The 13,187-nt window shown below is 30.5% G+C and overlaps 1 protein-coding gene across 1 annotated transcript; it reads left to right on the forward strand.

The window, feature by feature from the left end:
* The first annotated feature begins 7,587 nt into the window (after positions 1-7,587).
* Positions 7,588-12,001, forward strand: LOC121223572 (uncharacterized). The gene is made up of 9 exons (XM_041105308.1): positions 7,588-7,821; positions 9,240-9,350; positions 9,565-9,751; positions 10,265-10,314; positions 10,427-10,517; positions 10,603-11,162; positions 11,246-11,473; positions 11,549-11,605; positions 11,677-12,001. Exons 2-9 carry the CDS (start codon positions 9,291-9,293, stop codon positions 11,860-11,862), a joined length of 1,419 nt encoding a protein of 472 aa, XP_040961242.1. The 5' UTR covers positions 7,588-7,821; positions 9,240-9,290; the 3' UTR covers positions 11,863-12,001.
* The last annotated feature ends 1,186 nt before the right edge of the window (positions 12,002-13,187 follow it).

Genomic DNA, 13,187 nt, shown 5'->3' on the forward strand with positions numbered 1-13,187 from the left:
TCTTTCCCTTATTCCGGTTTTTGATCTAGTTTCAACAACCTTAATCCGGTTTCAAGATCGACGGATCATTTTCGAGCTTTGGTTTGATAGATTTAGGCAGTTCAATTTTTATAGTATTCAAACCAAGATTATATTCAAGGTAATCGGGTCAATGTTTAAGCTTATATCATTATTCACAGTATTAGTTACACACTTTCTTTCTTTTTAATACATTTTTAATAAATTTATTAAATTTTAAAAATATTCTATTTGACTCGTGACACTAAATTTAGTTAGCGAAAATAATATTATATAAATATCACATATAATATGCTTTTTACAACACTATAGTAAAAATCATTGATAAAACGATGAAGTAGCCATTATATTCAAGGATAAGCGAAATCTATAAAATAAGATTATAAACATGCCGCCCTATTGCTATCCCGAATATTAGGTGAGTATTTTGTTACATGAAAAGAAGCAAAAAGCCAATGGTCAAATATCCAGTTTCAATGGGACCTTGCCCATGTGCTAAGCCAGCTTCAATTTTTAGTCTTTCCTTTGGGGGGTCTTAGGTTAAAACTTAAATTCATGGGTCACTATCTTCAAATCATGTCACCACTTTTGACTGTTTCCATCATCATTGCATTTAGATCTAATTGATTTTGGATTAAGTTAATTCAAAGTTTAGGTTAATTTTTATAGATTTGGTACCGCCACGGATCTTGAAATTAAGTTTTGAGAGGATTAATTAAAATTTTTAAAACATTTAAAATTTAATATTAAAAGAAATAAGGGTCTAATTGATTTTTTAAAAGATTTCGTGAGATTAATGAGAATTTCAAAAAATTAAAAGGTATAATGAAAATTTTCAATAAACTTCAAGGGAAAAAACAAAAATTTCCAGAAATTGGTGGTGGTTGGGGAGGGGGGAGGGAGCATGGCCCCCTGGCCCTCCATTCCAGCCCGTCGTTGGATTTGGACCGTTTTAGGTTTTACTTACTTTGTTTCTGAGTATAAATCGTTTTGGGTTCGATTCTTTTTTGAGTTTGGGTTGGACAATTTTAGGTTTTTGGTTTTTTTATAGTCAAATCGGGTTTGATTTAATTTAGATTCAAGTTGAATGAATTAAGTTTTCGATTTCATGCTAGAACCGGCATATATAATTGCATCTTCTATACTATTATAAAATTTTTGACTGAATTCGCTGCCACTTGACATGGGGACACTAACTCAAATAGGAAAGTACATAGAAACCAAACTACAAAATAAACAATATATTTTTTTCTAAGCCTATATTAGTAATTTGACCATTTTTCATCTGTACTTTTATTTAAGTCTTTAACTGAGTTAGTGTCACGAATCAGCTGATTACCAACTCGATAAAAAAATTATGAAAATACCCTTATATGTATAAATCAATCATATTATTATGAACGCAGTTGTCTTTCTATACTTTTAATACAACCAATAAAAATACACGATTACCACTTGCATACACGTGTACATCAACCCTTTTTATCCACCTCTATTTTCACCCTTTGTATATATAGTAATTTTATCTTTTATTTTTATTTTTTACTTTTCTATTATAAAGATCTTATGTTCTTTTTCCATTGTTTTTATTTTGAATATTTTTATTTATAGTGTACTAAATACTAACTCAACATGTCTTGAGTCTTAGCTTAATTGGTATGGGCATTGTTGCCAATGAAAAAGGGCGTAGGTTCGAGTGTATTGAAGTGTATTATCCTCTTTTTTATGGGTTGAGAATGGACTATGAATAGTTCTAGGTATTTTATCGAGAAGAAATATAAAAAAAAAACAAGTTCAATTTAAAAAAAAAACAAATCTTAAAAGAGTGGTACTTTTGATTACATTCATGGGCACAGTAAAAAAATTCCAAGCATCAAATGGTGAAAAAAGAAAGGAATAAAATCTCCCCTTTGTTGGATCAATCATTGACACAATACTTTTTTTTTTCTTTTACTTTTTACTTTTACCACTTGATTCAATCAATGGTCTAATAATTTATGATCATATAGGTTATGAAATTTCTTTTCATTTCAATCAATTCTCTTTATTTTCAAGATTCCTCTTGATTAAATTATAAATAAAATTGTTTTACCACATTTATAATTAATTTTTTATTTTGAAATTAAATCTTTAATCATGATTAAACCTATCTATAGGTCTAGTTTATTGGTTGATTTTTTTTTTCAAAAATATTTTTATTCGGTCAGACCTATGAACTTGTTCGATACTATATATAAAATTCAAATATCAATCTTAATTATGATTGTCAGATGATGATTAAATCTTAGCTCGATTGGTATGGATATTGTTGCCAATACAGGAGGACGTGAGTTCAAATACACTGAATGACATTATCCTTCTATTTATGGGGAGGGGCTACTACCTATGAGTAGTTCTAGGCATTGTGTCAAAAAAATATATGATTAGAACCTATAATGAGATTATTCAAAAATAATTATGGTTGTCAGATCAAAGAAAATGTTTTTCAAGATATTTTTATACAATAAATATAACTCTGTTAAAATTTGGACTTATATGATTTTTTTAATAGTATAGGGGTTAAATTGATCCATTTTATAATAAAGGGACTAATTTGATCTAGTCCTTATATTACAAGGACCTCCCAAGTACTTTAACTGATCTTTAATTCTTTAAGCTAGTGTGATCAAAATGAATTTCTACAATTTTGTCCTGATTAAACCTAGTACTATGCAATAAAATAAAGTAGTCATATTCTATAACTTCGTTGAGTTAATTGCACCAAACATCCCCAAGATGTGACCCTCATTCTAAATTGGCCTTCAAACTTTAAAACATTATAATTACATCTTCAAACTAGTGGTTCATTACTAAAATTGTTAATTTAACCGTTAAATGAGACTTTAGACCATACGTGTCAAAATTTAAAGAAAAATGAATATTGTAAAAATAGATGTAAAAATCTCGATTTTGATGTTTTCAAAGCTTTTACAGAAACTATCTTTCACTCTCTCTATTTTTCAGTTTTTCTTTATTTTTTACTTTTTACTTTTAAAATATATGTAATAATATTTTCACGTTTCTTTAAAATTTTCATTTTAAATTATTAAACATAAAATTTTGTGTGTCAATTAATGGTTGAATTAACAGTTTCAATAATGAAATAACCTAATTAATATAACACCAATAGTTTAAATATATAATTAAAATATTTTAAAATTTAGGGGATCAATTTAAATTAAGGGTCATAATTTAAGGATGCTTAGTGCAATTAACTCAATTTCTCTTAATGGCATGTCTTCTTATTTATTAAAAGGTAAACATACTTAGCATCTTTTAAGTTTCCTTACTTGATAACTAGTCTTCCTCAATAATATGTTTTACAAGAACTCTTACCTATTTGCACAAAAATAGCTAAAAAGTGTCAACCAAATCAAATTGAGTTGCAACTGATTATTATGATTTGTTGCATCAACACCGCGTGTAGGGCTATGATTAGATCTATTCATAAGTCGGATTTGGATAAAATTTTATGTCTCGACTTGACTTGAAATCAATTTAAATAATAAAAAATATGTTAAAATTAAACTTAATTATAAAAGTATATAAAAAAGGTTTTAGTTTTTTTATATTATTTTTAATAGTGAAATGGACTCTTTAAATAGATCAAACAATAACGAGCTTAAATTCAAATTCTTTTTAAAACCGAATCACAGCTCAACACCCATGATGAAGGTATCGTATATATTGGGCCTATTTGAGTTGTCTTAATCTTTGGGCTTTGAGTTTATTCTTAACATATTAATAATTCATAAATAAATTAATTAATTTATTTCATATGAATGTAATATCACGATTCATAGTCTTAGAGAATTACTCATAACTCCTTCTTAACCCCTAAATAAGAGGATAACATGCTTCAGCGTACTCGACCCCACATCTTCTTGCACTGACAACAATATTGATATCAATTGAGTTACTCAATCAGCGTATCTTTATAGAATTTAAATTTATATAGCTATTATACCAAAATAGATATAAAAAACATAAAAATCCAATTTAATAATACAATTAAAAAGACTACCATGCCCCTATTTACTTAAAAAAATCTTTAGGAGTTGGTTTTATTTTATTTAGTCTTTGAACTTGGTACCTTTTCTCAACTCGGTCCTTGAACTTTTTTTTTAGTTCACATTAGCACTTGAACATAACAACTTTTCCTAATCAAGGTCTCCGAAATAATGTGGCATTTTGAAATTGTGTCAAGTTATCACCAATGGCAGAGCTTGGGACTAAATTAGGGGGAGAGCTAATTAAAATTTTCAAAAAGAATTAAAAGAGATAATGAGAATTTTTAAAAATTTGGAGGTTTAATTAAAAATTTCAAAAAAAATTAAGGAATAAATAAAAATTTTCAAAACTGTCTGCCCCTGGTTATCAATTATTTTAGTAAAAGATTATAATTTTATAAATCTGATACAAAATTGTAAATAAAAATTTTCTTTTACGATTTTAAAAAATATATATATATTCCAAAAAAAATCATGAAACTGATATTTTGCTAATAATTGTTAATGTCGGTGGTCAATTATAATGATGAGTAACTGTTACTGTCACATCCCATTAAATTTTTGTATAATATAAATTATGAATATATAATAATTTAAATATAATCATGTAGCTAGTTAAAACGTGAAATTGACCGGTAAAACTATCGTGGAGCTGCCGGTAGGTTGTAATTTAGGAGTATAAATGAGATATTGGTGTTTTTAAGTTACTTAAGTTTGACTCAAGAAAAATTTAAATTCGAATTTGTAATTATCGAGTCGGGCTCGAGCACAAGCAGTTCGAGCTATCGGTCAAGTCAAATTCGAGCTTAGTAATATTTGGTTCGAATAGCCAATGGCGAAACTAATTTTTTTTAGGAGGACTGAAATTAAATTGTAATTTTTACAATGACAAAATTGTAATTTCACCATTTTAATACTCTATATCTTTATAATTTTCAAAGGATTAAACCAAAATTTTATACTTTAGGGGGCAGTGTGCAATTTGCAATTTTACCTTTACTAAATTAAAATTTTAAAAATTTTGAAGGGTCTAAATAGAAATTTTTCTATTTTGGGGGGACCAGGGCCCTTGCCAGTCCCTTTAATTTCGCCTCTACGAACAACTCGTGAGCCTTATCAAGCTTTTCATATTTTTATAATTTTAAATTACGTTATTGCCCTTAATATATATTATTAACTATAAGTTTAATTATTGAGTCGAGCTCGAGTTTGAGCTTGAGTACAAAAATTAGTAAGCGAGCTCGAGCTCAACTAGCTCGATTATATCTCTTGCTAAGCTCGAGCTTGACAATATTTGGGTTTGGCTCGGCTCGACTTGTTTACACCCCTATGTTGTATTAGGAGTTATATTGCATATTGCCTATTTTACTAAGAAAATAGGCAAATTAGTCATTATATGTTAAATCAAAGAGCAAGTTGATCATTTCTATTAAATTTTTTTTATCAATTTCTACTAATAAAAACTGGCATGAGTGATGGAATAACCAGACGATTACACTTAGCGTAATTGATCAAACAATGCCAAATTCAACTATACCTTACAAACAAAAATATATAGTTTATATACATGGAAGTAGGGGTGTAATTAAGTTGAGCCGAACATAAATAATGGCAAGATTGAGCTTGACTCAAAATTCAAGGCTCAATGCTCAACTTGAATTTAATCGGACATTAATTTTTAAGCTCAAACTTGGCTTGATACTTAATCGAGCTGCTTTAGCTCGAGCTCAAATAAGCCCATTTATCAACTTTTATACTCAAACTCAATTAAGTTTGTTCATATTCAAGCTCAAATTTGTTTGTACTTAAGCTTTTTTTTTTCTATACAATAAAGGTAAAAATATATTCAAACAAAAAACTAGATCAGTCTTGCAATAAATTTGAATCAAGTATTATAGAGCTCGATTTCGGATTAATTGATAGCTTGGGTTTGAATTTTTTTAGTTAAATTCGAATAACTTACTAATGACATAATTAAAAAAAATTAACCATATTGTTGACACTTAATTCATTTTTTGATTAAACATGATTAATTATATTTCCATGTAATTTTAATTGTTTAACCAAATAAAAAAATTCACATAATCACTTTAACAATGGCAACTATACGTATTATTAATTTGGATATATTAATAACACTAAAAAAAAAAAGTAAAGAAATCAAATTATGCCAAATTAAAAGGGATTAAATTACAAATTTTAGCATATAAGAGATGCTAAAATCAGAATTAAACCTTTTTTTTTTGTTTATCTTGTGTCACAGACAAGCTGGCCCGGACATTGACAGCCACGTTATATGGCTACGTTTTAACGAACAAAATAAAACATCTTTAAAAAAATTGTAATAAAAGATTTAATCCTCATCTTTAATTTGATTTTTTTTTAAATTGATAATATTGTGGGTTTTAAAAAAATTTAACATTCAAGTGTAATTTATTTTTGATCGAATATAATTATCTAAATTTCACAAAATCTTAATTGTGATATTACATAAGAAAATAAATATACTGACACTTTATTAACAAATAATTATCTGTATTATCAATTTGGATTTGCAGTTTAATGAGATTTAAAAGAAAAATAATTAGGGTCTAATTAAAATTTTTGTGAGATTAATGAGAATTTTCAAAAATTTTAAGAGTTTAATTAAAATTTTCAAAAAAAAAATTAAAAGGTGTAATGGCAATTCTCAAAAATCTGAGGAAGCCTAATTAAAAATTTTTAAAAATTTTAAGGAAAAAATAAAAATTTCTGAAAATTTTGAGGGGCCAAAGTCCCTAGGCCCACCATAAAAAGATAGATTAAATTATGCCAATTTTAAGGGATTAAATTTCAAATTTAGCAAAATAGTGATACTAAAATCATGGTTAGACCTATTTTGTATTTTCTTCGAATAAAAAGATTTAATTTTTGGAATTTAAGTTTAGAGACCAATAAGGAAAATATGAGAAGTCACGAGATCAAAGTGGAAAAAAGATTCAAGGACCAAAGTGAAAAAATTACTAATCTTAGAAACTAAATGTTGCTTTTATATTATTGGGTAAATTACATCCAATGCAACTAAATTATTAGTAAATTTACGTACTAGTCACTCAACTTATAGTTACAAAAAAGTCAATAAACTATTCAAAAAGTTTTCATGTAAATCACCGGTCTGTTAAATTTGTTGTTGCATAGCCTTTTTTGTTCACACCGCTTGTACCAATCGAAAGCTTTTTTTCTCTTCTCTTCTACCGTTTAGTTTTTTCTCATGAAAACAACTTTGAATATCACGAATCTGTGAACAAAAATCTAAACAACTTCCTTTTTTGATCTCCGACACTTATTGTCAGATCAACTTGAATTTAATGGATACTAATCCACTGCATCAATAATCAAATCATTACTTGAAACTTGCTAATTAGACTTAAAAAGAAAACTTTATCAACTCAATTATTTTATAATTTTTTAAAATTAAATGAAGAAAATATAAACTTAATTTATATAAGGTGACAGGAAAGGTGACCCGGACATGACAGCCATATATTATTACCACTTTTTAACGAACAAAATAAAACAATCCTTAATTTGTAAATAAAAATTTATCGTAATTATAAAATACGTTTCGATTCCGTCTTATATATAATAAAAGCCTCCATTTTCTCTCTGTTGCTCTTCATCTCGCGTCGCTTTTTGGCGGTTTCAGCTTTTATCGTTCGAACATTCGATTCCTTTTTCTTTTTTTTGCTTAGCACTCTCACTATCTTTCTCAAAGGTAAGATCCTTATTTACTTACTTTTTTTTACAATTTAGATTATATATATATGATTGTATGAATTTTGTTAGATTTTTTAAAAAAAATTGAGCTGGAAATTGAGTAGATCGGAGAGTGGTAAGTGTTTAGCGTTTAATTTACGAATGAATGATGTAACGCTTGTTTCTTTATGTTTAGTTTTTATGAGTTGATGGATCTGTGCTTTTCAGTGTCTGTTTGGTTACTCAGAAAATAACTGGGAAAAAGGAAACTAGGAAAATGAGGAAAATTTTATGGAAATACATATATTTTTATTTATTTCTCTAAAAGAGTATAAAATTGCAAAATTAATGCTTTTTTTTTACGAAATTTTACTTCTAATGTGAATAAAACAGTAACTCTTCTTTTAATGTTAGATCCTAGTTGAACTTCGTGGACTTAATTTTAATTTTTCAATTCTTTTTTGCATTAAAATGAAAGACCTTTTAATTATTGCATGTGTGAGCTCTTCAAAAATTAAGAACAAATTTTTCGAACTCGGATTTCAAAAATAGTGCAAGTTGTGTGATAAAACACTTATAAATGTCTATGATTATTTCTTGAATCCACCAATTTATTGGATGCTAATTTAGTACTGAATTTGAAATTCTGGTAGATATTTGTAAACTTGGATTTCATGTTTTTATACTTTTTAAATATATAATTGGGGGTGGAGCTGGAAAATATTTTAGGGGATCCAAAATTAAGTTATATATTTTTTAGGAGAGCTAAAATGCAATTTCACCCTTGTATTGACTTATTTCTTTATGGTTTTGAAAAGGATTGGATCAAAATTCTATTGTTTGAGGGGGGGGGGGAGGCAAACTATAATTTTACTATATATTAACTTAAGGTTTTATGATTGGAGGTCTAAAGCAACAATTTCCCATATTAGGGATCCGGTTTTGCCCCTGTATATAATCATATCGAATCCTAACTAATTTAGACATATTTTGCGTATTTCATCGTCACAAATTGTGCATGAAGTACTGTAAATTGCTATTATGTTGATTTGATGAAAGTGTAACAGGCCGTGTCGTGTAGCTTGCGTGTGAAGTAAAATGGAGAACACGAAGAGCAACTTTTGATTCTTTTATTTTTGAATTGAGTTAATTAGTTATAAGATGGCAAGTATCTGTGTTGCAGTGTTGGTTTGTTGATGCTTTATGTTAGCCTTCTTGAAATGTTACGAATTTGGATGAAGGTGAGGAAAATGAAGTTCGATTTTAGCCATTTTTCTATGTTTATGGTCATGCCGAAAGGTGTTTGTTTCTTTATTTTGAATTTGTTGTCCAGTTTAGTTAACGGAAGTACTGATGTTTGTTTCCTTGGGTGTATTAAGCCAGCCATTTTCCGAGTAGGTGATCATTTTTTATGCATTTTGTTCCATTTGATTGCAGGGAAAATTTCGGACAGATGATTGCAGGTTTGGAACAAGCTAAGGTTATGAAATGGAAACCGACCGGAAATCACATTCGATGAAGAAGCTCGATGACGTGAAATGTCAAAGGGTAAGAAAAGCTTTCTTTAATCTTTTTAGTCATCGATATATTCTTTGATACCTGCCTTTAATCCTTGATGTATACCTACCTTTACACTCTCGAGTTGCCCCTCTGAGTCTTTTGCTTGTGGTATCCTCTTTAAACATAAAACGAGCTTATAAATTCTATAAATCCTACATTGCTCCCCCACACTCATTCCTCTGCATTTGTTTTCCGGATATAGGTTGATCAACCCGTAGTTCCTGGCCTGGACGATGAAGTGACTGAGGTTGAGCATTTACTTGCAGAACCTAAAATTGAACATGTTTCGGTAGATGGAATCTTATGTTTTGGGAACGAGAATATAGAGAAGCACTTGAAAATGGAGGACTTCTCGTGTGCCTTCGATTATGGCTGGAAAATCAGTTCCGGTAGTACTTTAACAGTTTGTCTTTATTATTTCGCCGGTGATCTTTTAAGTGCTTGTTATCTATGGATACTGGCCTGTGGAATGATGGGTCAGTCTATCCCTTTAAAAACAAACTCATAGGTTCTTTCTTCAAGTACATAGCTATTTCTTGGTGCAAGTATCATATACGAGTATTTAGCTGTTAGTCTCTAACTTGCTTTACGGTCAATCATTTTCCTATTAGTTTGTAATTTTTCGAAAGTCCTTAAAACTATGAGCCGCGCTTGGATGTGGGAAGCATAATCATTTTAAGACATGAAAATTATGTATCCAACTGGGACATGGGACCATCTTGAAAGATTTGAAGCTTATTTGTTGCACCAATGATTACACAACATGATCATAGTAGAAACTGAACCACTCAATTTACGATTCTTTCATCGAACATGCACGAACGCTTTCGATTACATTTGCATTTGAAATTTCTCTATATATATTTTCATGCGGCTTATACCTTTTTATGATTTGTTATAAGGTGGGTTGGATTCTATCCGTGGTCGAGGAGGAGATGATTTGAAGCTCGAAGTATGTATTGCTCATTCGTATTTTTAGAACTTTTGTGTTAAATATCATATTTACAGTATGTATACTTGGATTAGGCCACATGCTTGCATCTGATATGATACTGCTTTTGTAGGTTCTCGACGGATTGCTCGATGAGGTTGATGAAGTGGATGATATCGATGCAGCCCATGATCTCTCCGGTGCTTGTGAAGATTTTCTTTTGGGTGAGTCTTGTCTGTAATTATAATAGTTTACTACCAGTTGTGTGCTATAACACCTGAGGCTCACTTTTTTTCCTTTGGATTGCAGATATTGAATTTCCTGAAAAGTTATCCGAGTTGGATTGTGGTCCTCGTGAAGGATCAACTTTGTGCAACTCAAGTTCAGAAAGTCATTCGCCTGGATTTAGTGGAAGGAGTAATAGTGTCAGTGGCATATCAGAATCATTGATAGCAACTGTTCGAGAATCCAACAGCGAGAATGGTGGGCTTGGGAAGAGGGTTGGTTGCAATTTACGTCATAACTTTAGGAGAAAACACGGGTGTCAGGGTCCCGTTATGGATGTCGGTCGATCAAATATAGAACACGTGCAAGATCTTGACGAGTCCGATGATGATGAAAAACCTTTAGTAAGTCTTATATTGTCGAATCAGAAAGTAAAAAGCTCTGTTAAAGTAACAAAAGGTGACACTCTTCTCAGACAGAAGAGACTACGAAAACCGACTCGGAGGTACATTGAGGAATTTTCTAGAAATTCCACTATGGAAGAGAGTAAGAGCCATAAAATCCAACCGCAAGAAGAGTTTCCTCAAGTCCCATCTGAATCCCAGCCTCGGAGAGGACGTCCGAAGAAAATTGTGCTTAAATCGGTAGGAGATGTTCCTTTGCCTAACTGGTTACAAGTGTGATATCTTAAAAAATTTTAACTACGTGTTTCTCATTTTCCATTCAGGAGCTTGAATCGGATTATGAGCTCTCCGCATCAGAATCGGAAGATGGGCGTAAGAGAACTAAACGATCCAAAACAGCTTGTGATCGGAGGAAGCATCAAAAGATGTGGACCCTTGTGGAGGTGATTAAGCTTGTTGATGGAATTGCCAAGTACGGTGTCGGAAGATGGACCAATATAAAAAAGCTTCTGTTTGCATCATCCACTTATCGGACACCTGTTGATCTCAGGGTACCTCCTGCTACAATTTCCTCTTGTTTTTTGAAAAACTCGAATACTTTTTTAAATACATATGTTTTCCTACAGGACAAGTGGCGAAATCTACTACGATCCAGTTCTGTGCAGGAAAACAACCGGAGAGAGGTTAGCTTTCGGGTTTTTCTCCATTTTCACTTTCATTTGCTTTTTCAGCTCAATCCAAATGTTCATTGCAGGTTGAGAATCATCCGAAGCATGCCGTACGTCCCTTACCAAAGCCCGTGGTACGTCGCATCCGTGAACTGGCAACCATTCATCCATACCCGAAGGTTTCATCTGTCGATTATGTTCCTTCGTCCGAACAACCGACAACTAAAGGCACTCCGGTTTACTACCGTGCACGAAACTTACGTAGGAAGTAAGCGTAGTTTGAAGAAAGCATTTTGTGTTAATTCAAGTTTAGCTTGTAATAGTCCCTTTAACACTGACCTGCACATATTAATGCTCTTTAAATCATTAGGAAATTAATCTGGTAAAGTGAAAAACCAAGGTTTACAATTATGATAGTTTTCTATCATTCTTGACTAACTAGAGATGGCAAGGGGTCGGGATTGTATGAATTTACATGTCACTCCTGACTTGATACCTATCTTGAACTCAAACTTCAGTTCTAGTGATCAAACCCGACCACTAGGGGTCTAATCGAGCCAAGCTCGAGATTCAGAGCTTGATGCTCGGCTCAAGCTCGATTGAACATCTGTTTTTAAGTTTGAGCTCGAATCGAGATATAATCGAGTACTCAATCTCGATCTCAGCTCAATAATTAAACATAGGGTTAATAGCATATATTAAGTGTTATGACGTAATTTAATAATATAAAAATATGAAAAACTCAATAAGGCTTGTGAGCTATTCGAGTCAAGTATTACTAAGCTCGAATTTGGATCGATCAATCAAGCTTGGCTCGATAATTACCAAATCGAGTTTGAATTTTTTTTTAGTTGAACTCAAGTAGCTTGTGAGAGCCAATATCTTATTTACACCCAAATTATCATCACGTTCAAAATTAAACCCTAAACTTCAAAGCTTATGATTGAGTGTTTAAAGTATTGGCATTATATTAACGAGGTTCTTTTGTCAGCCTAACAATTGTTTGGAATAATTAAGAACGTTAACTATTTAGACTGAAATAATTAACAACGTTAATTATTTAGATTATTAAGTATGATGAATCAAATCATGTCAAATTAAAATATAATTACTAAATCTTGCATTTGAGTATAGTATATGGACCGAAACCAATATTATATCTTTCAGCAATAGCAATTCGAGAAATGATTCCAAGGACTAAATCTTAAAAAATTACAGAAAAATATAGGCATCAAAATGGTAATATGACGTTGTAGTGGCAGCAATTAGAAAAGCGATTACTATGATCCCAAATTTGAGCATAGGCACCAAAAAAAACCTTTTGTCGGTAGTAATTAAAGAGATCATAGTAGTTAGTATTGTATTGAGGATGGTACACATCATTTCGATCCGTACCAAGTAATTTAGATTTCGTTTTAGTTATCTCTGTGTTTCAACTATTTTGATGTATTTTGGTTCATATCGATTGGTACAATATTTTGATATTTTAAATATAACTTTTATTTTTCTTTAATTTTGAGATATATTTGGAGATAAATATATTTACGTAATTGAGATATATTTGCCTGTATAAAATATATAATTTATTAAGAAATTA

Source organism: Gossypium hirsutum, chromosome D11, assembly GCF_007990345.1.
Source record: "Gossypium hirsutum isolate 1008001.06 chromosome D11, Gossypium_hirsutum_v2.1, whole genome shotgun sequence".
NCBI classification, from domain to species: Eukaryota; Viridiplantae; Streptophyta; class Magnoliopsida; order Malvales; family Malvaceae; genus Gossypium; species Gossypium hirsutum.

Bases quoted from the DNA above. Each gene is read 5' to 3' on its own strand.
- LOC121223572 (XM_041105308.1), top strand. From the start codon at position 9,291: ATGGAAACCGACCGGAAATCACATTCGATGAAGAAGCTCGATGACGTG. The intron at 11,163-11,245 runs GTAGGAGATGTT...TTTTCCATTCAG, and splicing joins AGAAAATTGTGCTTAAATCG to GAGCTTGAATCGGATTATGA. The intron at 11,474-11,548 runs GTACCTCCTGCT...GTTTTCCTACAG, and splicing joins GGACACCTGTTGATCTCAGG to GACAAGTGGCGAAATCTACT.